At 38.3% G+C, this 25,360-nt stretch overlaps 2 protein-coding genes across 5 annotated transcripts; one reads left to right on the forward strand and one right to left on the reverse strand.

Moving 5' to 3' along the window:
• Positions 1-276: 276 nt before the first annotated feature.
• Positions 277-10,091, reverse strand: C9H14orf28 (chromosome 9 C14orf28 homolog). 3 transcript variants are annotated; one of them, XM_029951573.1, is made up of 5 exons: positions 9,829-10,091; positions 6,271-6,795; positions 3,826-3,915; positions 2,502-2,636; positions 277-483 (listed from the first exon to the last, which is right to left on the reverse strand). In XM_029951573.1, exons 2-5 carry the CDS (start codon positions 6,792-6,794, stop codon positions 300-302), a joined length of 933 nt encoding a protein of 310 aa, XP_029807433.1. In that variant the 5' UTR covers position 6,795; positions 9,829-10,091; the 3' UTR covers positions 277-299. The 3 variants fall into 3 exon arrangements, with proteins under 3 accessions (XP_029807433.1, XP_029807431.1, XP_029807434.1); XM_029951571.1 differs by having other exon boundaries at positions 9,793-10,091; XM_029951574.1 differs by lacking the exon at positions 9,829-10,091 and adding an exon at positions 9,158-9,672.
• LOC115301623 (basic proline-rich protein-like) lies at positions 9,592-23,752 on the forward strand. 2 transcript variants are annotated; one of them, XR_003913195.1, is made up of 5 exons: positions 9,592-9,648; positions 9,775-10,173; positions 21,531-21,684; positions 22,314-22,399; positions 23,559-23,752. XR_003913195.1 is itself a non-coding variant. In XM_029951575.1 (2 exons), exon 1 carries the CDS (start codon positions 9,742-9,744, stop codon positions 10,042-10,044), a length of 303 nt encoding a protein of 100 aa, XP_029807435.1. In that variant the 5' UTR covers positions 9,686-9,741; the 3' UTR covers positions 10,045-10,173; positions 10,757-10,819. The 2 variants fall into 2 exon arrangements, 1 of the variants encoding a protein (XP_029807435.1); XM_029951575.1 differs by lacking the exons at positions 9,592-9,648; positions 21,531-21,684; positions 22,314-22,399; positions 23,559-23,752 and adding an exon at positions 10,757-10,819 and having other exon boundaries at positions 9,686-10,173.
• Positions 23,753-25,360: the final 1,608 nt, after the last annotated feature.

Consider the following 25,360-nt stretch of genomic DNA (forward strand, 5'->3'; position numbering starts at 1 on the left):
CCTTTGAGTACATATAAGTGAAAAAACAAAGGTTACAAGATATATTTTATTCCAACATAAAGTATTCTTGTTATGCTTGTATAAAAAGAACCCAGGACATATAAAAAACAAATACAAACATTTTTGCATAGATTCTGTATATATAATATTTACCTGGGGCTAAACACTGGAAAATACACCTCTGAAACTAGTATAGTTCAACTATCTCCTTGGATACCAAGTATATACAAAATAAAAGCCCTTCATCTGGGGGAGCATGGGCAGGAGGGAAAACAATTTAATTTAGCATCAGTCTGTATTTATTTCTCTGTTGCTCGAATATAAACCAATGATGACAAGAGGAGAAACTCTGGGGGTTTATTTAACAAAATTAAATTCACATTTCTGAGGCCGTCATAGTGCATCCAATGTCCATCAATCTGGAAAGCTGCAGAATAATGATGTTCCTCTTTGTTAAATAATGTGGCACCTTCTAACAAATATCTGCAAATTAAATGACAAAGTGTAGCAAAAAAGATAATACTTTGTTCCTAGATAAATATTCCTTAAATTATTAATTAAGGACTAAAAATATTGATATTTGCTAGCATTCTAGTCTAAAAATGATATCCATCTGTAAAAATTATGTGCTATAACTGGTAATTTGGAGTAAAATATTTAAGCTTTTAAAACATTGAATAATTGAAGAATTTTGAAAACCATTTTAACAGATTAACTCATATCTGTATCATTTGGTTACATAAGAGAACACACACAAAAAGCCTTTCAAAAGGCAAAAAATTAGAGAGATTCTGTACGTCCTAGTTTGAAGGCCAATTTTTTTTTTTACATTTTTATTTATTTTTGAGAGATAGACTGAGACAGAGTGTAAATGAGGAGGTGCAGAGAGGAGGAGACAGAATCTGAAGCAGACTCCAGGCTCTGAGCAAGCGTTCAGCACAGAGCCTGACATGGGGCTTGAACCCATGAACCATGAGATCATGACCTGAGCTGAAGTCGGACACTTAATCGACTGAGCCACCCAGGTGCCCTTGAATGCAGTTATTTTTATCTATAATACTGAAAGTAACATTTTTTTATTTAAAGAATGACCTCCTACTATACACTATTTTGCAGTCAAATGCTCTATCACTGAGTACTATATACTATTTTGACTTGAAATATAAGTAATAGCCAGTATTTACTGACCAGTTTACTATGTGTCAGGTACTATCCTAAACACTTTACATGTGTTATCTCATTAAATCTTCACAATTATGTACCAGATAGATACGGTCATCTGTGTTTTATAGAGTAAGAAACTGATGTGTAAGATGGTTAGGTTCTGGCCCAAGGTTACACAGCTTATAAAAGGAGGGGCTGAGATTTGAATTCAGTTCTGTCTATCCCATAGTCCAAACACTGTGCACACTGCCAAAGACTGACTCCCTGTAGTAGAGTCTAATCTTATTCAGGATACGTACAATTAGAGATAGCTACAGGGCGCCTGGGTGGCTCAGTCAGCTACATGGTGTTTAAAAAAACTTTTTTAATGTTTATTTATTTAAAATAGTCTTTTTTTAATGCTTTTTGTTTATTAAAAAAATTTTTTTAATGTTTTACTTATTTTTGATACAGAAAGAGACAGAGCATGAGAAGGGGAGGGGCAGAGAAAGGAGACACAGAACCAGAAGCAGGCTCCAGGCTCTGAGCTAGCTGTCAGCACAGAGCCTGACACGGGGCTCGAACCCACGAACGTGAGATCTGACCTGAGCCGAAGCCGGAGGCTTAACCGACTGAGCCACCCAGGCACCCACTTTTTATTTATTTTTGAGAGTCAGAGAGGGACAGCACAAACAGGGAAGGTCAGAGAGAGAGGGAGACACAGATTCTGAAGTCGGCCCCAGGCTCTGAGCTGTCAGCACAGAGCCCGACACGGGGCTCAAACCCATGAACCGTGAGATCATGACCTGAGCCGAAGCCAGATGTTAACCAACTGAGCCACCCAGGCGCCCCTGTTTATTTATTTTTGAGAGACAGAGAGACAGACTATGAGCAGGGGAGGCGCAGAGAGAGAGAGGGAGACACAGAATCCAAATGAGGCTCTAGGCTCTGAGCTATCAGCACAGAGCCCGACACGGGGCTCGAACCCGCAAACTACGAGATCATGACCTGAGCCAAAGTCAGAGGTTTAATCGACTGAACCACCAAGGTGCCCCAAGTGTCTGACTCTTGATTTCAGCTCAGGTCATGATCTCACAGTTTACGAGTTCAAGCCCCACACTGGGCTCTGGCAGCTCAGAGCCCGCTTGGGATTCTCTCTCTGATCTTCCTCTACTCTCTCCCTCTCACCCTCTCTCTCACAAAAATAAATAAAATTAAAAAAATACACTAAAAAAAGGAGGAGATAGCTTATGATTTTTTTTCAACAATATTACCTTAAGGGCCAGCAGATAGCAGAAAAACAGAAAATAAGTGCATTTTTTTTATTAGTTTTATAAACCAAACAGGAAAACACCTACTTGTGATCAGATAAATCCAAGTAATATGGTACATATGCCAGATCTTCAGATTTCCAGTGCTGCATATTTAAGACAACAAAAGGGGGTGCCCCATGGCAGAAAACTCGCTGGGAAAATTCTCTTAAGCCACCACACCTAAAATTGAAAATAGGCATGAACTTTATTACACTCAAAGGAAAACTGCCTTTTATCACTTCTGGATTGTCTTTATTACTTAATTTCATAAAAAGCATAAATACCTATTTTAGGTATGGGTGATGGTGTGTTAGTATCTTATATACCTACACCCAGAAGCTTATCAGCTCTGAGATTCTATATACAAGAAATCACATCCTTGCAAAACTCTAGGAAAAGTTAGCTATTTTTTTCTAAGCTTATAAACCATATAGTCTTTTGAACTCATATAAAAAGCTTTTATTTTTATGTGTAGAAACATCTTTTTTCCTCTCAGCTATTTTCAAGAGATAAGGTAAATAAGAAATAAGGTAGAGGTAGATAATAGGACTCTTACATTCCTTTTTGTATTACATAAAATTCCCTCACTGCATCCTTTTGCCATTAGGATGACACAAATGCTGTATCCTTAGCAGCATCACACGTTAAGCGTATGGACCAGAGCACAACATAGACAATTATACAGTAAAATCTCGATTAACCGGAAAACTCAGAGCACAGGGTTGTGGTTCACAAACATTACTGACTAAAGTTAATCAGAAAACCATTTTGTTTCAGTATTTGCTGTTAAAATACATTAGTTCACTTTCTGGACTTAAGTACAATTAACTAAACGTATTTTATTCTTCCCTTCTCTGTGATTAATTAGCTGTAAGATCATCCTTCTAAATATGAATTCTCATTGTACATTTCTACAGATATAAAGATTGTTAAGAGACTCAATGAGTATGTTCTACCCCTTTTGAATTTTTTTTAACTATGTTGAATGTTTTGGTTGCCATTTACCTCTTTCTCCTAAATGAGGAATGCAGAAAAAAGTTCCGTTAATTGAGGGTCCGATTAGCTGGGTTCCGGTTAACCAAGGTTTTATTGTACCTACTCAGCAGTGGGGAAAAAAAGAAAAGGCATTTGCTTTGTATTCATCAATTAAATGTAGTATAATATTCTATATAGTGATATTTGATAATGACAACACAGCATAAAATAACAGCATAAACTACAGTAGGTGTTAAGATTCCAAAAACGCTAGGCTTCCTAAATACTTGTGAGTTGCTATTTCATAAAGTATTAACATCAAAGAGCATATCTGTTCAGGTTTCCTTATAAAATACAGAAATACGTTCATCTTAAATGTCTCTCATATACTCACCCACTCTGTTCACACAGTTCAATCCTGGAACAGAATAACTCATCCACAGCCAGTCGTATCAAGTTTCCATGCGGAATTTCTTGGGGAGGACTACAACAATTACAAAACTCAGGTAAGAATTGCTTTGACATTTTACATGGAAATACATTCTTAGAATAGCAACTTTTGCAGGTCAATTCATTATTAGCAAACCAAGTATAAAAGTGTAACCTCTGTTTTTCATCTTTGTTATAATTATAGGAATCAGTTGAACAAACATTAATTCATGAAGCTTGCCAAGAAACATTAAACCCTTCTGTAAACCGATCCTGAAATGTGCAGTTGCCACTTTAAAAAATTTTCAGGAGGTTTCAGTAGAGGGGGTTCTAGTCTTAGGGGAATTAAAGTAGGACCCAAAATCAGGAGAGCAGCCAGTTACATGACTAAATACAAGTTACAACATTGTTGGCGTCAGTTAACCTGATTTGCTAAAAAATTTCTTCCTACATACTTTAGAAATGGTTTTAAATATAGGATTAAAATAAAGGTAAATGCCTTATAAATTTACATGGAATATATATACAGGATGACAAAAAATATTGTATTGAGAAACTTAAAATATTAGTATTAATATAGGATTATAAATAATTATGTTTCAAAACATATACAAACTGATACTAGTTTTTGGAAAAACAAAACAAATTGCTAAAATGCTTTTTAGCCTCTTATTTTAATTTAGAGTAACATAACATGGGGTGCCTGGGTGGCTCAGTCAGTTACGCATCTGACTTTGGCTCAGGTCATGATCTCATGGCCATGAGCTCAAGCCCCATATTAGGCACTGTGCTGAGAGCTCAGAGCCTGCTTTGGATTCTGTGTCTCCTTCTCTCTCTGCTTGCTCCCCCCCCAACACTCATTCTCTCTCTCAAATAAATGAACATTAAAAAAATTAGAACAAGAAGCCTGGGTGGCTCAGTTGGTTAAGCCTCCGACTTTGGCTCAGGTCATGATCTCACGCTTGTGGGTTCAAGCCCCATGTCGGGCTCTGTGCTGACAGCTCAGAGCCTGGAGCCTGCTTCCAATTCTGTGTCTCCCTCTCTCTTTGCTCCTCCCCATTCATGCTCTGTCTCTCTCTGTCTCAATAATAAATAAAACATTAAAAAAATTAGAACAAAACTTTTTTCTCTAACAGAGATTTCAAAATCAATGTCATCGTATCAGCAACACAGGGAAATAAACAAAGTGTATTTCAGAACAAGAGAGAGATTCACTGGTAGACTCTAAAAAGAGTATCTTCAGGTTTCCATAAGTAGCATGATGTTATAATATTAAACTAATATGCTATAAAGAAATGTGAATTTAGCAAGTTATAGTATCTGATGTATATTCTCAAAATGGAACATCTATTAGGGTGCTTTTCTGGACCACAAGGCCAAATACACTTTTTGACAACAATGTGTTTGGGTCTGTTTTTCTATCCTGTTTTTCTGCTGGCAGCTATCCCTTTTCCAGCTAATGTCCCCCAGGGGCTTTAAGGTTTCCCAGTACGCCACTAGGGCTTGCCAGTTTGGCCTTCTTCTCTATCATTTGCCAGCCTGGAGGTCTGCCTTCTCTCTCAAAGCCAAAAATACTCAACAGGCTATCAGCACCTCTCCTAGTCAGTGAAAAAGTTCCTCATATCCATATCCTCTCCTGGTATGAAGATACTGCGTTTGGGGTTTCAGTCTATAATTATGTGTTGGTCTTGACATTAAGAAATACTTTTTTTTTTTTTTAAGAGAGTGTGAGTAGGGGAGAAGAAGAGGAAGGAAGGAAGGAGGGAAAGGGGGAGACAGAGAGAGAGGGAGACTGAGGGGGAGGGAAGGAGGGAGAGGGAGAGGGAGAGGGAGAGGGAGAGGGAGAGAGAGAGAGAGAGAAAGAGACAGTCTTAAGCAGGCTCCATGCCCATGAGAAACCCAACTCAGGGCTTCATCGCACGACCATGGAATCATGACCAAAATCAAGATAGATGCTCAACGGACTGAGCCATCCAGGCACCCCTGGAATACTTTCAATCTTCTTATTCATGTAGAAATAGCCTACCCACAGAAATCCATTCAACGGGTGACCATTCCAATATAGTATTTAATGCTCTACATTTATGACAGGAAAAAATGTATTATCTACACACTCATATTAGCAAATTCAAAGGAAGAACAAAACATTTTGCATATTCATTACTTTCCACATGAAACAGTTATCAGTTGGTTTTATAAAGTCAATTCCAAGATATTTGCCATTAATAAATAGTAACACTTTTGTCATGGGACTTAACACAGTCATGCATTTGTGTGGTTACTACGTGTAGGGAACTACACAAGGTCTGTACTTTAGAAAGTACTTGGACTACACTTATTTATTTACAGCAACATTGATTTAAGAACTGTATTATTTTTTCTAATAGGGACAGACTTTAAAGCAACTTACTTTATATTAATTGTGCGTTGCTGATCTTCCTGTATTCGAGTTGGGCATCGCCAATTGGAACAGTAACTCTCTTGTATGGTAGACATGAGATTTTCAAGATTTTTTGTAAAATTATCATGCTCATTCCCAAATAAATCAATTATTAAAGAAGCTTTATGAACTTCAGATTTGTATTGCTGTTTTTCCATCTTGTCCCAAATCCAAAGTAGCTTCACAGTTGTGAAACTGTAGGTGTCCATTAAGTAAAGGAAACAGTCTACAAACTCTCTACCTAAATGAAGAGAGAGCTCCCTGGGGAAATTGTCATTTTCATTAAGAATGACATATAATAACATCAAGAACCCATCTATGGTGCAGGTATTTTTCAGTCTTATTTCAACATAAAGTGGTGTACAGGATACTGCTTTGCGGCCAGCTTTGATAGTAAAAACACCTCCCCAAGGAAGAACAGGCCTCCAAAATGAGCGATCTTGGTTATAGTTATTTTTAATTGATGCTTTGATCTCTTCGAACAGTGTCTTCATCCTGCATTTTAAAAGTTTAAAAACAGAACATGTAAATTTGCAACTTTATATGTTAAAGTTTTGAGATGTGTTCAAATGAAAACAAAGCTATCTAAAGATTCAAATTAGGGGCGCCTGGCTGGCTCAGTCAGTAGAGCATACCACCCAATCTTCCAACTGTAAGTTCAACCCCCATGTTGGGTACAGAGATTATTTAAAAATAAAATCTTAAAAACAATTCAAATTAAATTTGGTTAGAAGGCCTACCAATATAAATAAAAAATTTAAAACAATATAAGCTGAGCCATTTTTTGGCAATATGCAAAGCCTCTGGAAAGACCATTTAAGACGTGTAATCTTGGGGTGCCTGGGTGGCTCAGTTGGTTAAGCATCTGACTTCAGCTCAGGTCGTGATCTCCTGGTTCATGGGTTTGAGCCCTGCTTGCTCAGAGCCAGGAGCCTGCTTTGGATTCTGTGTCTCCCTCTCTCCCTGATCCTCTCCTGCTCATGCTGTCTCTCTCTCTCTCTCTCTCTCTCTCTCTCAAAAATAAAACATAAAAAAAAAAGTGCAATCTTTTTTTGAGGTATAGGATGAGCATGTGATAGACTTTTACCCTAATTATAATGCAGATTTTATCTTTGCTATAGGAAGACCCCAAAATAAAAAAGTCCTAAATGAAAACAGAGCCTTTGAAGATGCAATCTAAATTTGGTTGGGTGTATTCCTAATGTAAACCTCCTTCTTCTTCCTTCAAAATATAAGCTGTGTTTCATTTCCTTTTTAATATGCATGGTTCCACGTATGAAACTGCTATAATGGAAATCTTAGTTGGGCTACAGAATGGCCAATTATTTTTAAAAGACCTCATATGAAAAGTAGTCCACAGTACTTAACTGAATCATTGCCACAGCTGATACAAAAACCCTTTGTATGCACTTTGGGATTTTCACCTGCAATTCAGGACCATGCTGGATATCCTATAATCCTAACTACAGAGCCTATGCTTGAAGAGCTAACTTAGAACTTGGTAAGTAATCTGATTCCCCTCTTCATACGTTTTGGGAATGAATGTTTTGGGAATGAACGGGAGTGTCCTTCCTATTTAAACTGTTATTTATCCTTCCCCCAACCTTGAGGTTAGCTAAGCATTTTGCTTTTAAAGTCTTTTCCAGTATTCTAATAAACATGTTTGTGTCATAATGTATGTTATATAAAGCAAATTCTTAAAAAGTTAAAGAATGAGGTCCTAATGAAACTGAATTGAAAATACTGCTTTACTTGGGACAATAAATATCTAAACTAAAAACATCATAGGGTTTCTCAGTGTTACTTTTAGGGAAAAATTTTCATGAAAAAGGAAAGCATCCGAAAAATAGGACTAGCCAGTTCGTGACTGAGGTCAGTGTGTTACTTTGACTATCTTTTCAAGTGCCACACAGATCCTCCCAGGCATAACATAAATGCAATACTCAATACTGCAGACCTACCTATGTGTTTTATTTGTGTAAGAAATCAAGTTCACACAGCACAGAGTTGTTGAATCACTATGCTGTACATCTAAAATTAATGTAACACCGTGTCAACTATACTTCAATTAAAAAAAAAAACCTGTTTTTCACTTAAAAGAAATTAAATTCAAACCAATTTTACAATACTAGCAGACTAAAAATTCAGTTCTACAACATATTAAATGCAGGCGCACATGCACGCACGCACACACACAGTATTTTGGGATTGAGGCACGATGCTGTGGACTCTAAAATATCCAGCACTATATTTAGTCTTAAAGTGTAGATGTTTAGAGAGTCAGGAACACGTAGTTGGCTCCAGTCAACCATTTAGGAAAAAGAGGGTGTGGCAAATCTGGAGCCTTAGGCAAACACAAAGGGTTTCTTTTTAATAGGGACTAACATGTTTCCCCGAGCAGATTTTAAAAAATTATAGGGCATTCAAATACTTTAAAAATGAAAATGACTTCCTTCATGGTTTCACTTATTTCTGTTTAAGTTTTAAAAACTTTGTAGCAAGGTCATAAGCCTGAGTTCAGATTCCCAAATGTTAAATTGGGAAGGAATCATAAATCTCTGCAGTGTTTTTATTCAAATTATCTTTTAGACATGACCAAATAAGGAGTACTTACAGCAACTGTTATACTTAAGAGAATTAAAATACAATTACATATATGTATGTATGTATGTATGTATGTATGACGAAATTAACTTCTCTGGCCTTTTTCTGGGGGAAGGGAAAGTGCAGGGGACAGAGAGGCTTGGAAGAACTAGAGTACACTTATAATCCTTTCAGCATTAACCTGATTTGCTACAATGTAAATTACAACTAAAATGAGTAGAAAAGGCAGAGAAAGGGCTGCAAAGATCTTTACTTAAAATTGTCTTGAGATTTCTCCACATCGTCAAAAAGACTGTTTCTTTGGGCCCCGTATTAGAAGCCCTGGAGGAGGTATGCTGCTGGCATTATTGTCCTGTTTCAACAGGCCCTCCAATTCAAATAAACCTGGAAAACTCTCCCGACCTCTTTTTCCTTGGCAAAACGACACCTTTCTTTTGCGGTCATTTTCAAGGGTGACAATCTATACTCCACACTGGTCGTGACGACCAGACCATCCGCCCTAGGCACTGAATGCTGGATTCCCTAAGAGGGTCCCTTCACGAATCTACTCACCGAAATAATCTGAAAAACGGCCCCGCGCTCCCCCCTTAAAGCAGCGCGGGGCTTCTGGGCAGGGACCCGCTGGGCGCGCGGTGGGCGCCCGCCTCCGTTCCCCGCGCCGCGGACACGCCTACCCCGCCCCCGACCCTCCGCGCAGTCGAAGGCCCGGCACCGAGGGCTGGCAGGTCCCAGAGCCAGGAGCAGGTGAGACGGCTCGACGCCCCTGCCCACGGCCAGGCAGTGTTCCCCTAAGCGCTTGGGACTGCGGGCACTGGCGGGAGGGCCAGGCCGAGGAAAATGTTCCCACACCGGCCAGTCTCCGTCCACCAGGAAGCCGACTTCCCGTACCTCCCCGGGGACCGAAAACCGCCGGTGCCGCCGCACCCTTCGCCGCCGCCGCTTGCTCATGGAGAGCCCGTGCTGCCGCCGCCGCCGCCGCCGCCTCATCTACTAGCACCGTCTGCTGTCTGGGCCTCCCCGGCGGGAGTGCTGGGCTGTGGCAAGGCCTCCATCGCACCCGCCGTGGCGGGAGCCACAGCAGCTCCAGCGCCCAGGCCCGATCCGACCGGACCCACGGAGCCAGGACCGCAGGACGCGTAGCTTCTTATTACGGAGGAAGATTCGGCCTGCCTGACCTCGGCCCCCCTCCCCCCAGCCCCTAGCTCCCAGCCTCCTGACGGCGCTGCTGCGCAGGCGCGAAGACGCCTTCGCCAAACAGGCGTGTGTCGGGTGTGTATACAGCATCCAGATATGTCCAATGGGAACCAAGATCAGGTGCGGGGGGCGGGACCCTGCTGTGAGGGTCGGCATTACAGTGTTAGAGGGTGGGTGGGGCAGCCGGAAATGGGCAGGGTTTGCATGGAGGCGGAGCTTTGTTGGCTCCGGCTTTTTGAGGGGAATTCGGAAGGGGAAAGCTTTATTTTCTCAGAAAACTATAATTATGCAAGCTTTTGAATTAAGTGTATAGTTAGGAAAAGTTGAATTGGTGTTAATGTTAACTGCCCTTTTTAGCGTTCAAAGTAATAAGTGGCCGGGGTGCTGTAATTTACAATGGAAGTTAATAAAATTTATAGAAATTAGATAGTTTTAGTCCCACTGTAGAGATGAAAAAATTGAGTTTTGGAATTGATAAGTTACCACACATTAAGTGATAACTGGGAATTGAAGCCAGAGCTGCTTAATGGTACGAGTCTGTGGGCTCAACCACTATTCCAGTTCAGTAAGCTCTAGTTCTTGTGTCCTCCTTTAAAAAAAAAATCAAGCTGGGGTCGCCTGGGTGGCTCAGTCGGTTGAGCGTGGAACTTCCGCTCAGGTCATGATATCGCGGTTCGTGGATTCGGATCTCGCGGTTCTTGGATTCGAACCGGTGTCCGGCTCTGTGTTGACGGCTGGCTGAGAGTCTGGAGCCTGTCTTCGTGTTCTGTGTCTCCCTCTCCCTCTCTCTCTCTGACCCCTCCTCTGCTCACGCTGTCTCACTCTCTCAAAAATAAATAAAACATTAAAAAAAAAATCAAAGCTCCTGTTGCTTAGCTCCTGGAGAACACAGGCCACCCTGGAAAACTACCTTCACCAGCTATTACAAATGCGAATGCTGTGGAGATATTCCCTATCCAACTATTTAACAAATAATGATTGTCTGGAAAGTGAAACCCAACCTCCAGATCATATAATATAGAGAGCTCAGGTCCAGCCCAGCACATCATTGTCCTCCTCAGTCACAGCTGAATCTGGTGAAGATTGGATCCCTTCTTGACTAGTAAAGGGTATGGCAGGACGTTCCTAGTGGACCTCTCTCAAGGAGTCTAGTGATAGAGGAATGGCAGGTAGGAGAGAAGCTTGACTTACATAAAATTACTGCACAGGGTGATGGGAAGAAATGGACATCTCTTAGAACAGAGATGGAGGAAAGAGGCTCTGCCCCCTAAAGGAAGAAATAATAATTCTGGCACAGTCTGCTCTTTTTAGTTTCCCTGTTTTTCTTATTTCTTATGGCATTCCACAGATGAAATGAGATGTTCTGAGAGATTAAATAATTAGTATGTTTGTATTGGGATTTATAGCAAAACACTTACTCTCAATATTAAAACTATCCTGTAAATAGAACCCTCTTTAAACATGTTTATAAATGTAGATTATATGTTCAACTGGCAATCTCTCACAAGACACAGAATTCATTTTATGCTGATTGGGTTATTCTCTTCCTGAAAACAGAACCCAATAGTGGTAGTTGTCACCATTTCTGCAGAGTAGCAGAGAGATGGCTCATTAAACTCTGCTGAGGCTTAGCTTCACAAACCTACCTGAGGCCTTTAACTGAGATTTCCATTCTGCTCCCTTTGTGCCCCTCTTAAAATCTGACAGCTGAGTTGCAGGGGGTTTTAAGACTGCTTTGTTGAGGTATAATTGATATGTAATATGTGGAGCCTGTTTAAAGTATGTAATTTGTGAAGTTTTGATGTATATCTATATCCCATCATCTACTCAAGTGACTATATCCATCATCTTCAAGTTTCCTCATGCCCCTTTGTAATTTCTTCCTCACGTTTCTCCCTGCCTCCCACACCTAAGCAACCACTGATCTACTTTATGTCATTATAGAACTCATTTGCATTTTCTAAAATTTATGTAAGTAAAATCAAGCAGTATTTTTTTTTTGATCTGGTCTCTTTTACTCAGTATCATTGTCTAGACATCTGTCCGTATTGTTCTGTGTACCAAGAGTTCATTCCTTTTTGTATTACTGAGTGTATTCTATTATATGGATGTAGTCCAACTTATCTGCTTATCTGTTGATGGACATTTGGGTTATATCTAGTTTTGGGCTATTACCAATAAAGCTGCTATGCACATGTGTATACAAGTCTGTGTGGAGATATATTTCCTTTTATCTTGGGTAAAAATCTAGAGGGGGAATGGTTGGATCCTATGGTAGATGTATGTTTAATTTATTTAAAAAAAAACTTCTAAATGGTTTTCAGAGTGTTTGAACCATTTTACATTCCCATCAAGACTTTTTAAAGTTCCATTTCTTCCATATCCTCACCAATACTTGGTATGATCAGTTGTTTTTAATTTTAGCCATTCTGATAGGTGTGTAAGTGGTTTCTTGTTGTGGTTTTAAGATATATTTTCCTAATGACTAATGATGTTGAACATCTTTTTTAAAAAATATTTTAATGTTTATTTTTGAGAGAGAGACAGCAAGCAGGGGAGGGGCAGAGACAGGGGGACAGAGGATCCAAAGTGGGCTCTGTGCTGACAGCAGAGGGCCAGAGGCAGAGCTTGAACCCATGAGCCACAAGACCGTGACCTGAGCCAGCCAGGTACCCCTTGAACATCTTCTGATGTACTTATTTGTTATCTGTATGTCTTTTTGGTGAAGTGCCTGTTTAGGTCTTTGTCCCATTAAAAAAAATTGGGTGGTTGTTCCTGTAAGTCTTGAGAGTTCTTTATATACTATGAATACAAGGGTTTTTTTTTCCATCAGATATATGCTTTGGAAAGATTTTATTATGGTATATGTCTTGTCTTTTCATTCTCAACAGAAGAATTTTGAAGAGCAGAAGTTTTAAATTTTAATAAAGTCCAATCTGTTCTTTTATGGATTGTGCTTTTAGTGTCATTTCTAAGAAATATTTCCCTGTCCTAAGCTCACCTTTTACTATGTTTTATTCTATAAGTTTTACAGTTTAGGCTGTATATTTAAGTCTCTGAAGAATTTTGAGTTAAAAATTTTTAAGGGATAAGGCATGAATTCAAGTTCATATTTGTTACATATTGATACCTAGTTGTTCCAGCAATATATCTTAAAAAGGCTCTTCTTTTTCCACTATGCCGTCTTTGTGCTTTCGTCAAAAATCAGTTGTTCAATATCATTTTATAAACATTTTATATCATATGTATTTATTGTCAACTATTTGTCAGACAGTGTGCTAGCACTGGAGATATGTATCAGTCAGTGTTCTTTGATTGCAGAAACTAGAGACTAAGTATTACCAACTTGAATAAAATAGAAATTTATTGAAGGATATGAGGAATAATAGAATTAAAGGAAAAGCTGAACAATTAGGTCTCAGCTATCTTGATTGATCAGAATGCAGGGAGTTCCCCAAAGGACACTAAGATCCTATTAACAAAAAAAGAGGGAATGCACGACGCTGGGCAGCTATCTCCTATAGCAGTGTTTCCCAGAAACCATTGTTTACATCCATTCATGATAAATGATCAGAAACAGGCAGTGTACAAGGGTAAACTGATAGAGATGAGGAGGTGTCTATACTGGAAGTGGTGAGAAAAATGCATCACATTTCTTTATATTCTGCAATTGTCAAGGAAAGGCAAAAATATTAGGAATATATAAAACTTTGAATTTATATAAAACTTTTCAATAAAATCTATTTAAAAATTTGATGAGGAACTTGAACTTGTATCCATGATATGATTTTTATTTCAAACCTTTATTCAAACTTAACTATAATAACAATAAGGAAAGTGTATATTTCATAACTATTTAGCTTGATGAATTTTACAAAGTGAATACACCTGTTGTGTATTCCAATTACATATATTTGCATAACAAATTACTGCTTAAACTTAGTGTGTTCAAATAGCAACATTTATTTTGCTTATGAATTTGTAATTTGGGCAAGGCTTGGTAGGTTAACTTTAAGGCAGGGGACTGGAATCATCTGAAGGCTCCTTTACTTACATGTTTGGCTGTTGTTGCTACTTACATGTTTAGCTGTAACCTTAGGAATGTCTGTGACCAGAACACCTTCAAAGGGCCTTTCCATGTGATTCCTTGATTTTTAATAACATGGTGGCTGGGTAGCAAGGGTGAGTGTCCCAAGAAAGAGGGCCAGGTGGAAGCTCTAGGGCCTTTTTTTAACCCAGCATTAGAAATCATGGAATGTCAGTTCCAGTGTATTCCGTTTGCTGGAGGTGGGTCACCAAGCCCATATAAAACAGGAGGAAATTGTACTTCACCTTCTAATGGAAGGAATATCAAAGGTTCTGGGAATATGTTTTTAAACTACCACGCTTACCTAACCAGCTCCCTGATCAAGAAGCAGAACAATACCAGCGCTCCAACCTTGCCTTCCTGTCATTACCTGCTGTCTGTTTAAAAGATAACCACTATCCTGATTTCTAACACCATAGCCTAGTGTTGCCTTTTTTTGAAATTTATGTAAATGGACCATCCAATATGTTCTCTTTTGCATTTAACTTTCCTTCAACATTGTGAGATTCATTCATGTTTTTCCATGTAGATTATTATTATTAATATTCTATTTTGTAGATAGCACTTTATTTATCCAATTTATTGTCAATACACATTTGGATAGTATCCAGTTTTGGCTAATCTGAGAAGTTCAGATTTGAAATTCAAGTACATGTCTTTTGGTACTTAGATGTGTCATATACACATATTTCTGTTGAAAATACATGTAGGAGTGAAATTATAGGGTATGTATATGTTCAAATTAATAGACACGGCTTTTTAAATTTAATTTAACATTTTTCCATATAGTTTACTGTCAAGTTGGTTCTCATATCACACCCAGTGCTCTTCTCCACAAGTGCTGACCTCCATGACCCTTTCTCTTTCCCCCTCTCCCTTCAGCCCTCAGTTCGTTTTCAGTATTCAAGAGTCTCTCATAATTTGCCTCCTTTTCTCTCCCTGACTCTTTTTCCCCCTTCCCCTCCCCATGATCCTCTGTTAGGTTTCTCCTGTTAGACCTTTGAGTGCAAACATATGGTTTCTGTCCTTCTCTGCCTGACTTATTTCACTTAGCATGACACCTTCGAGGTCCATCCACTTTGCTACAAATGGCCAGATTTCATTCTTTCTCATTGCCATGTAGTACTCCATTGTGTATATATATATATATATATATATATATATATATATATATATATACACCACATCTTCTTGATCCATTCATCAGGCGATGGACATTTAGGCTCTTTTCCATGATTTGGCTATCGTTGAAACTGCTGTTATGAACATTGGGGTACATGTGCCCCTATGCATTACCACTTTTGTATCCCTTGGGTAAATCCCCAGCAGTGCCACTGCTGGGTCATAGGAGAGTTTTACTGATAGTTTTTTGAGGAACTTCCATACTGTTTTTCAGAGCGGCTGCATCAGTTTACATTCCCATCAACAGTGTAGGAGGGTGCCCTACATCCTTGCCAGCATCTATAGTCTCTTGTTTTGTTCATTTTAGCCACTCTGACTGGTGTGAGGTGGTATCTCAGTGTGGTTTTGATTTGTATTTCCCTGATGATGAGTGATGCTGAGTATCATTTCATGTGTCTGTCGGCCATCTAGATGTCCTCTTTGGAGAAGTGTCTATTCGTGTCTTTAGCCCATTTCTTCACTGGATTATTCGTTTTTCGGGTGTGGAGTTTGGTGAGTTCCTTGTAGATTTTGGATACTAGCCTTTATCCGATATGCCATTTGCAACTATCTTTTCCCATTCCGTTGGTTGCCTATAAGTTTTATTGATTGTTTCCTTTGCCTTGCAGAAGAATTTTTTTTTTTAAATCTTGATGAGGTCCCAATAGTTTATTTTGGTTCTTGATTCTCTTGCCTTTGGGGATGTGTCGAGAGGGAAATTGCTGCGATTGAGGTCTAGGAGGCTGTTTCCTGCTTTCTCCTCTAGGGTTTTGATGGTTTCCTTTCTCATGTTCAGGTCCTTTGTCCATTTTGAGTTTATTTTTGTGTATGGTGTAAAAAAGTGTTCTGGTTTCATTCTTCTGCATGTTGCTGTCCAGTTCTCCCAGCGTCACCTGTTAAAGAGGCTGTCTTTTTTCCACCTGATATATTTTCCTGCTTTGTCAAAGATTAATTGGCCAAACATTGTGGGTCCAGTTCTGGGTTCTATATTCTATTCCTTTGGTCTATGTGTCTGTTTTTGTGCTGATACCATACTGTCTTGATGATGACAGCTTTGTAGTAGAGGCTAAAGTCTAGGATTGTGATCCTTCCCATTTTGGTTTTCTTCTTCAAAGTTACTTTGGCTATTCGGGGTGTTTTGTGGTTCCATATGAATTTTAGGATAGTTTGCTCTAGCTTTGAGAAGAACGCTGGTGCAATTTTGCTGGGGATTGCATTGAATGCATAGATTGCTTTGGGTAATAATGACATTTTAACAATGTTTATTCTTCCGATCCATGAGCATGGAATGTTTTTCCATTTCTTTGTGTCTTCTTCAATTTCTTTCATAAGTTTTCTATAGTTTTCATCATACAGGTCTTTTACCACTTTGGTTAGGTTTATTCCTAGGCATTTTATGGTTTTTCATGCAATTGTGAATGGGATCAGTTTCTTGATTTCTCTTTCTGTTGCTTCATTATTGGTGTATAAAAATGCAACTGATTTCTGTATGTTGATTTTGTACCCTGCAACTTTGCTGAATTCATGGATCAGTTCTAGTAGGCTTCTGGTGGAGTCTGTTGGGTTTTCCAGGTAGAATATCATGTCATCTGTGAAAAGTGAAAGTTTGACTTCATCTTTGCCAATTTTGATGCCTTTATTTCTTTTTGTTGTCTAATTGCTGATTGTAGGACGTCCAGCACTATGTTAAACAACAGTGGTCATAGTGGAAATCCTTGTCGTGTTCCTGATCTCAGGGGGAAAGCTGTGGGCTTTTCATAAATTGCTTTTATAATGTTTAGGTAAGTTCCTTCTATCCCAACTTCCTCAAGGGTTTTTTATTAAGAAAGGATGTTGTATTTTGTCAAATGCTTTTTCTGCATCTATTGACAGGATCATATGATTTTTGTATTTTCTTTTGTTAACATGGTGTATCACATTGATGGATTTGCGAATATTGAACCAGCCTTGTAACCCAAGAATGAATCCCACTTGATCATGATGGATAATTCATTCTATATGCTGTTGAATTCAAATTGCTAGTATCTTGTTGAGTATTTTTGCATCTGCATTCATTAAGGATATTGGCCTGTAGTTCTTTTTTTTTGTTGTTGGGTCTCTGGTTTGGGAATCAAAGTGATGCTAGCTTCGTAGAATGAGTTTGGAAGTTTTCCTTCTATTTCTATTTGTGGAATAGCTTGAGAAGAATGGGTATTAATTCTGCTTTAAATGTCTGGTAGAATTCTCCTGGGAAGCCATCTGGCCTATGTTCTTGGGAGATTTTTGATAACTGATTTGATTTCTTCACTGGTTATGAGTCTGTTCAGATTTTCTATCTCTTCCTGTTTGAATTTTGGTAGTGCATGTGTGTTTAGGAATTTGTCCATTCCAGGTTGTCCAATTTGTTGGCATATAATTTTTTGTAGTAATCTCTGATGATTGCTTGTATTTCTAAGGGATTGGTTGTAATATATCCATTTTCATTCATGATTCTGTCTATTTGGGTGTTCTCTCTTTTCTTTCTGAGGAGCCTGGCTTTATCAATTTTGTTTATTTTTCCAGAAAAATGAACTCTTGGTTTCATTGATCTGTTCAAATGTTTTTTTGAACTCTATATTGTTTATTTCTGCCCTGATCTTTATTATTTCTCTTCTTCTGCTGGGTTTGGGGTGATCTTGCTGCTCTTGTTTTAGTTCCTTTAGCTGTTCTGTTAGATTTTGAATTTGCACTTTTTCTAGTTTGTTGAAATAGGCCTGGATTGCAATATACTTTCCTCTTAGGACTGCCTTTGTTGCGTCCCAGAGATTTTGGATTGCTATATTTTCATTTTAGTTTGTTTCCATATATTTTTAAATTTCTTCTCTAATTGCCTGATTAGCCCAATCATTCTTTAGTAGGGTGGTCTTTAACCTCCATGTTTTTGGGGGTTTTCCAGAATTTTTCCTAGGATTAATTTCACGATTCATAGCATTGTGATCTGAAAGTGTGCATGGTATAATCTCAATTCGTTTATATTTATGGAGGGCTGCTTTATGTCCCAGTGTGTGATCTATCTTGGAGAATGTGCCATGTGCACTCGAGAAGAAGGTGAATTTCCTAGCTTCAGGATGCAGAGTTCTAAATATATCTATCAATTCCATCTGTTCCAATGTGTCGTCAGGTCCATTGTTTCTTTAGTGATTTTCTGTCTGGTTGATCTATCCGTTGCTGTCAGTGGAGTATTAAATTCCCCTGTAATTAACACATTCTTATCCATAAGATTGTTTCTATTTGTGATTAATTGTTTCCTTTATTTGGGTGCTCCCGAATTCGGTGCATAGGTGTTTATAATTGTTAGTTCTTCCTGATGGAGAGACCCTGTAATTATTATATAATGTCCTTCTTCATCTTTTGTTACTGCCTTTAAAGTCCAGTTTGTCTGATATAAGTATGGCTTCTCCAGCTTTCTTTTGACTACCAGTCGCATGCTAGATATTTCTTCATCCCCTAACTTTCAATCTGAAGGTGTCTTCAGGTCTAAAATGAGTCTCTTGTAGACATCAAATGGATGGATTTTTTTTTTTTTTATCCATTCTGCTACCCTGTGTCATTTAGTTGGAGCATTCAGTCCACTTACATTCAGTGTTATTATTGAAAAATGTGGGTTAGGATTCATTGTGTTCTCTGTAGAGTTCATTTTGTAGTGGTGTCTCTGGTACCTTGTATTCTTTGCAACATTTCCCTTGTAGAGACCCTCTTGTATTTCTTGTAGGGCTGGTTTGGTGGTCATGAATTCTCTCAATTTTTGTTTATTTGGGAGCTCCTTTATCTCTCCTATTTTGAATGACAGGCTCACTGGATAAAGAATTCTTGGCTGCATATTTTTCTTGTTCATCATATTGAAGAGTTCCTGTCATTCCTTTCTCTAGGGACTGCCAAGTTTTGTTAGATAGGTCTGTAACCAATCTGATAGGTTTCCCTTTGTATGTGAGGGCCCTTTTATCCCTAGCTGCTTTCAGAATTCTCTCTTTATCCTTATATTTTGCCAGTTTCACTATGATATGTCATGCCAAAGGTCAATTCAAGTTATATCTTAAGGGGTTCTTTGTGCCTCATGGATGTCAATGTCTATTTCTTCCCCCAAATTTGGGAAGTTCTCAGCTATAATTTGATAAAGCACCCCTTCAGGCCCTTTTTCTCTTTCTTCTTCTTCAGGAATTCCTATGATATGGACATTGTTCCATTTGATTGTATCACTCAGGTCTCGAATTTTACTTTTGTGCTCCTGAATCAATTTCTCTCTCTTTTTCTCAGCTTCCTCTTTTGGAATAACTGTGTCTTCTAATTCACTTATTCTCTTCTCTGCCTCTTCAATCCATGCAGTGGCCACCTCCATTTATTATGCACCTCTATTATAGCCTTTTATAACTCGTCACAGCTATTTTGAAGTTCTCTAGTCTTTGTATCAATAGCTTATTTGATGCTTTTTTCAAGTCCAGCGATTAACTTTATGACAATTGTTCTAAATTCTTGTTCAGTTATGTTGCTTAAATCTGTTTTGAGCAGTTCTGTGGCTGTGACTTCTTCCTGGAATTTCTTTAGAGGAGAGTTCATTAGTTTTGTCATTTTGGCTAGCTTTCTGTCTCTTGTCAGTTTTAATAGCTCGTTATGCCCTGTGTACCTGTTAATATTGCTCTATTAAAGGAGTCTCATTGACTGTCCAGGGCCTGTCATTTCAGAAAGTGTTACTTTTTAATGGTGTCTCTCGGTTTCTCTTGTGTCTCTGATTATTTTATTTCCCTACTCAGTGATATTTGGGACTCTCCAGCATGTGTACTTTGGCTTGTTTCTTGAGGTAGTCCATGCACTTTAATGCTACCGCCGGAGATGAGATGTGCTCCCACTGGTGCCCTGCTCCCAGCTGGGGTCGCCCAGGGGGAGGGGTCACAGGGCTGTCTCTCCAGGCACCGCCAAAGCATTCTAAGATAGCTATGAAAGATAGGATATCCTATTCCTTAAAATATATAGAAATTTAGTCTCTCTTATTTCTATCCCATTTTCATATTAACAATATAAATAGAATATTGTGATTATGTTTGGAAACAGTGTTTCTGTGAACATTTGAAATTAATCTAATTATCTGGTTGCCATTTTTAATCACCATGAAATATTTATTTTGAAGTGTTAAAATAATTTATTAATAATGCAATTAACTTCTATAAAATATTTTTTACTTAATACATAAAGGATATCTCAATAAATTCCAAAAACCTAAAATACAAAACATATATTTTGACCAGAGTGCAAGTGAAATAATACTCACGAGAAAAAATTAATACTCTGATATGTGTGAAATGAAGTAAGAACAAAAACATTTCCTTGACTTTTAGATAAGAAAAAAGTTAAAAACTCAGGAGCTTGCAATGAAAGTTTCCATAAAATCTATATTTTTAATTAATAAATATATAATCAGGGTTATAAACATGAGGAACCCTCTGTTAACAAGAAGATATTATAAATATGCAAAAATAGAAACAAATGAAAGGTATCACTGTATTGTTCAATTGCAACTTCAAGAATTCTACCAAAGAATATAAGGCCAAATTCAAGAAAAATCAGTAGTTTTAGGAAAGCCAACACACTGAAATAGGACCAGTAAATACAATTTTCAGAATTTATACCTAAGGAAAGAGACTTAATAATCATAATAGTAATATAATATATTAATATTTGCACAAAAATCAAGAAGACAGTATATTTATGATGTAGTAAAGTGTTAAAAAGCAAAACAAGTTATGAAAAATATGTTAGAAAGCCATGAATTTACATATATACATATATGTGTGTATATATATATATATAATTCTGAAATACAGAATTAAAAATCTCCTTAGATTTTTAAATGTTAGAATGGAAATAATAAATGAGTTGGTGTTTTTAAAGTTCAACCCAAAAAATTATCTTCAAAATCACATATCACATTAATACCATAAAATTAAAGTTGAATAATGAAAAAAGCATCAAAAATTTTAAGATCTATCTAATGAGTTTTTTTTTAAGGAGCCCTATAATTTTGGTAACCTCAAGAAATTCATTGACTTTTATGAAAAATAGACCCTGAAGTGAGTTCCCAGGGAGAGAACCTATACAGAACAGCAGGCTTCTGAGGCTAGGTCATAAAAGACTGTGAAGTTTCTGCTTTATTCACTTGAACAATTGCTCTTAGAACCTTGGAGCCACCATGAGACAAGACTATTATGCTGAAGAGGTCACATTTTGGTCAACAGAGCCAGCTGAGCCCCGCGGTCTAGTCATCCCTGCCATTGTGCCAGATATGTGAGTGAAGCTGTCTCAAACCCTCCAAACTTCTCATTAACCAGGTGAATACCCCTGAGTGACTTCCCTTGATGCCACAAGGAATACAAAGACCACATAGCTGCAACTAGCCCAAATTCCTGATTCTCTTAATTGTGAGATAATAATAAAATCATTGTTTTCAGCAACGTTTTTTTGGAGTAGTTGTATAGTATTAGAGAAGTGGAGCAAACTTTGGGGTGCTGTTGTAACAAAAAACTAAAATGCGGCATTGCCTTTGGCGCAAGACATGAGGTAGAAGTTGACTGGGGTTTGAGAAGACTGTTAGTGGGATCCTGACGGGCATGGAGGAGGACGTCAATGATGTCCGTGAGGGCTTAAAGGAGAGTAAGGAAAATTGTTGAAAACTAGAGGAAAGGAGGCTCTTGTTCTGTCATGGTAGATGGTTTAGCGAATGTCATAACATAGATAATCATAAAATGTATTTAAGGAACTGATGGACTTGGTTTAGGAGATTTCCAGGCAGAATGCTGAAAGTGTAAACTATATTTCATTTATTTGTTTTTAAATTACGTAGCATAAGGTATGGATAGACAAAGCTGTACTAAATAAGGAATTATTCGACTCTCAAACAATTTAGAGAAACTATGTAGGTCTATGTAGGTCTGAAAGTGAAACTATTTCTCATCCTTAGTTTCTCAGCAGAAGATACTCAAAGGAAGATGGAGCCACAGAACAAAGATTAAATCCAAGGTCCTGTTAGAAAATCATGGATTCAAGGTAAAGATGAAGGACTGTAGAACCTTTTGTTATGAGTTCAGAAAGAGATAAAGCCTTGTAAAAAGAATTTTGAGATAATTCTTAGGGGTTGTAGTACAGACTCTCTCTCTTAAGCAATAAGGCTTCTAAGAATCTTAAAGGTATTATCCCACAGTAGCCTTATGGGGAGCACAAGGTAGAAAAGGGCTTGTCTAGAAGATATTTGTAGATGTTGTTTTTTATCTTAAAAAAATTTTTTTTACTGTTTTTATTTATTTTAAAGAGAGAGAGAGAGAGAGAGAGAGAGAGAGAGAGAGAGAGAGACAGCATGAGCAGGGGAGGGTCAAAGAGAGAGGGAGAGACATAATCTGAAGACAGGTTCCAGGCTCTGAGCAAGCTTTCAGCACAGAGCCTGATGCGGGGCTCAAAGCCATGAACTGCGAGATCATGACCTGAGCCGAAGCCGGACGCTTAACCAACTGAGCCACCCAGGTGCCCCAATGTTGTTTTTTATCTAATGGAATAGATTATAAATTGATACTCAAAAAATCCAGTTTTTATAGTAATAATATTAGCTTATACTAGGGAAAAAAATACAGACTGCACAAAATGGAGAATTTTGGACCCTTAAACTTCTGTGGACAAAAGGCAGGCTGAGTAGGCTACTCAGCTACAGAAATGGGTTAGTTCTGGGGCACCTGGGTGGCTCAGTTGGTTGAGCATCTGACTTTGGCTTAGGTCATGATCTCACAGTCTGAGAGTTCAAGCCCTGCCAGGCTCTAGGCTGACCCACTCAGAGCATGGAGCCTGCTTCGGATTCTGTGTCTCCCTCTCTCTTTGCCCTTCCCCTGCTCATGCTCTGTCTCTCTGTTTTTCTAAAATAAATAAATATTAAGAAATTTTAAAAAATGGATTAGTTCTATGGAAAAGAAAGAATGACTTAGAGAGCAAAACTAAGATCTCAGGAATAAGAACCAAAAATCATGGAGAATCTTTCCCAGGAAGCAGGATCAGGCCCTAATCATGAGTTGGTAATATATGCTTAGCTGGATTTTATAATTTCAATGGATTGGTGACTCTATTTTCTTCCTTTATTATATGGGTATTTATTGCAGTTGTTCTATGTCTGTCACACCACTGTATTTTGGGTATGTGTAGGGCAGATAACATGTCTCTTTAGTTTGCAGGTTTCCAGATCAAGAACTGCTCTCAGGAACTGCATGGAGCCTCATCCGTTCCTAGACTTGATTTAGATGATAAGATACTGGACTTCCAACTTGAGCTTGATGCATAATGGAATGAGACTTGAGACGTTGAGAGAAGGGGTGAATATATATTTCATGAGAAAGAAATATAAAACATTGTTGGCCATAAGGTAGAGTGTGGCAATTTAAAATCATTTCCAGAAATTCTTTGGCATTCCTCCTTTTTAAAAATTAGTTTATTTTAAATATTTATTTATTTTGAGAGAGAGAGAAAACAGGGGAGGGACAGAGAGAGAGGAGAGAGAATCCAAATCAGGCTCTGTGCTGTCAGTGCAAAGCCCAACGCAGGGCTCCAACCCACAAACCGTGTAATCATGACCAAAGCTGAAGTTGGATGCTCAACTGACTGAGCCACCCAGGCACCTCATCTGTTCCAATTTTTCTTAAAATTTTTTTTACTGTTTTTATTTATTTGAGAGAGAGAGAGAGAGAGAGAGAAAGAAAGAGAATCAACAAGGGAGGGTCAGAGAGAGAGGGAGACACAAAATCCCAAGACAGCCTCCAGGCTCTGAGCTAGGTGTCAGCACAGAGCCCGATGCGGGGCTCAACCCACAAACCAGGAGATCATGACCTGAGCCGAAGCCGGACACTTTACCGACTGAGCCACCCAGGCGCCCCTGTTCCAATTTTCTAATCAGATTATTTGGTTACTGTTTTTGAGAATTCTTGGTGTATTCTAGGTATAAATCTTTGTTGGATTTGTGGTTTGAAAGTATTTTCTCTCAGTCTTTAGCTTGTATTTTTTTTTTAAATTTATTTTTGAGAGACAGAGAGAGACAGCGTGAGCAGGGGAGGGTCAGAGAGAGAAGGACATAGAACCGGAAGCAGGCTCCAGGCTCTGAGCTAGCTGTCAGCACAGAGCCCAAAGCGGGGCTCCAACCCACAAACCGTGAGATCATGACCTGAGCCAAAGCCGGACGCTTAACCGACTGAGCTACCCAGGCAGCCCTAGCTTGTCTTTTTATCCTCTTAACAGGTCTTCAAAATTTTTTATTTTAATTTTGAAGTGCCCTAATTTATCTTTTTTTTGTTTGTTATGGGTCTTGTTTTAGATATCAAGTGTAAGAACCTTTTGCATTGTCTTAATCCCAAAGATTCTTTTCCTTTTTAAAAAACAAATTTGCATAAATTTATGTTTTACACTTGTTTCATTTTAAGTTGGTTTTTATATTAGATGTGAGGTTTAAGTCAAAGTTCATCTTTTTGTGTGTATGTATGCAACTGATCTGGCAATGTTTTTTGAAAAAAAGGCTATCGGTCCTTCACTAAATTGGTTTTGTATCTTTGTGTCAAAAATCAGTTGCATATTTTTTTGTGGGTCCATTCCTGGGTTCTTTATTCTGTTTCATTGATTTGTGTGTCTATACTTCTGCCAATATCACACAGTCTTAATTAGTGTAGCTATGTAGTGACGCAGCTGTATGGCATGCAAAAAGTTTATATAGCAATCGATCACTGCTCTCCTTAGGGAGGTCTGCTTCCAAGATCGGCCCTTGGCTATTATTTGAGAATTTTGATTTCAGGATGGCTCTCACCACCCTACTTGATAAGAAGGCTCACTGTGCCTGAAATACTAACAGTGATGGTTTATCCGGAACACTTGCTTTCCTTCTGGGAGTCTGGAATTTTAGTGTGTGCTAGGCACAGTATGCCTATATGACCAGTTTCCAGTAAAGACTGTGGGCACTGAGTCTCTAAGGAGATTTTCCGGTAGACA

The sequence above is a fragment of the Suricata suricatta genome, chromosome 9 (assembly GCF_006229205.1).
Source record: "Suricata suricatta isolate VVHF042 chromosome 9, meerkat_22Aug2017_6uvM2_HiC, whole genome shotgun sequence".
Taxonomy (NCBI): Eukaryota; Metazoa; Chordata; class Mammalia; order Carnivora; family Herpestidae; genus Suricata; species Suricata suricatta.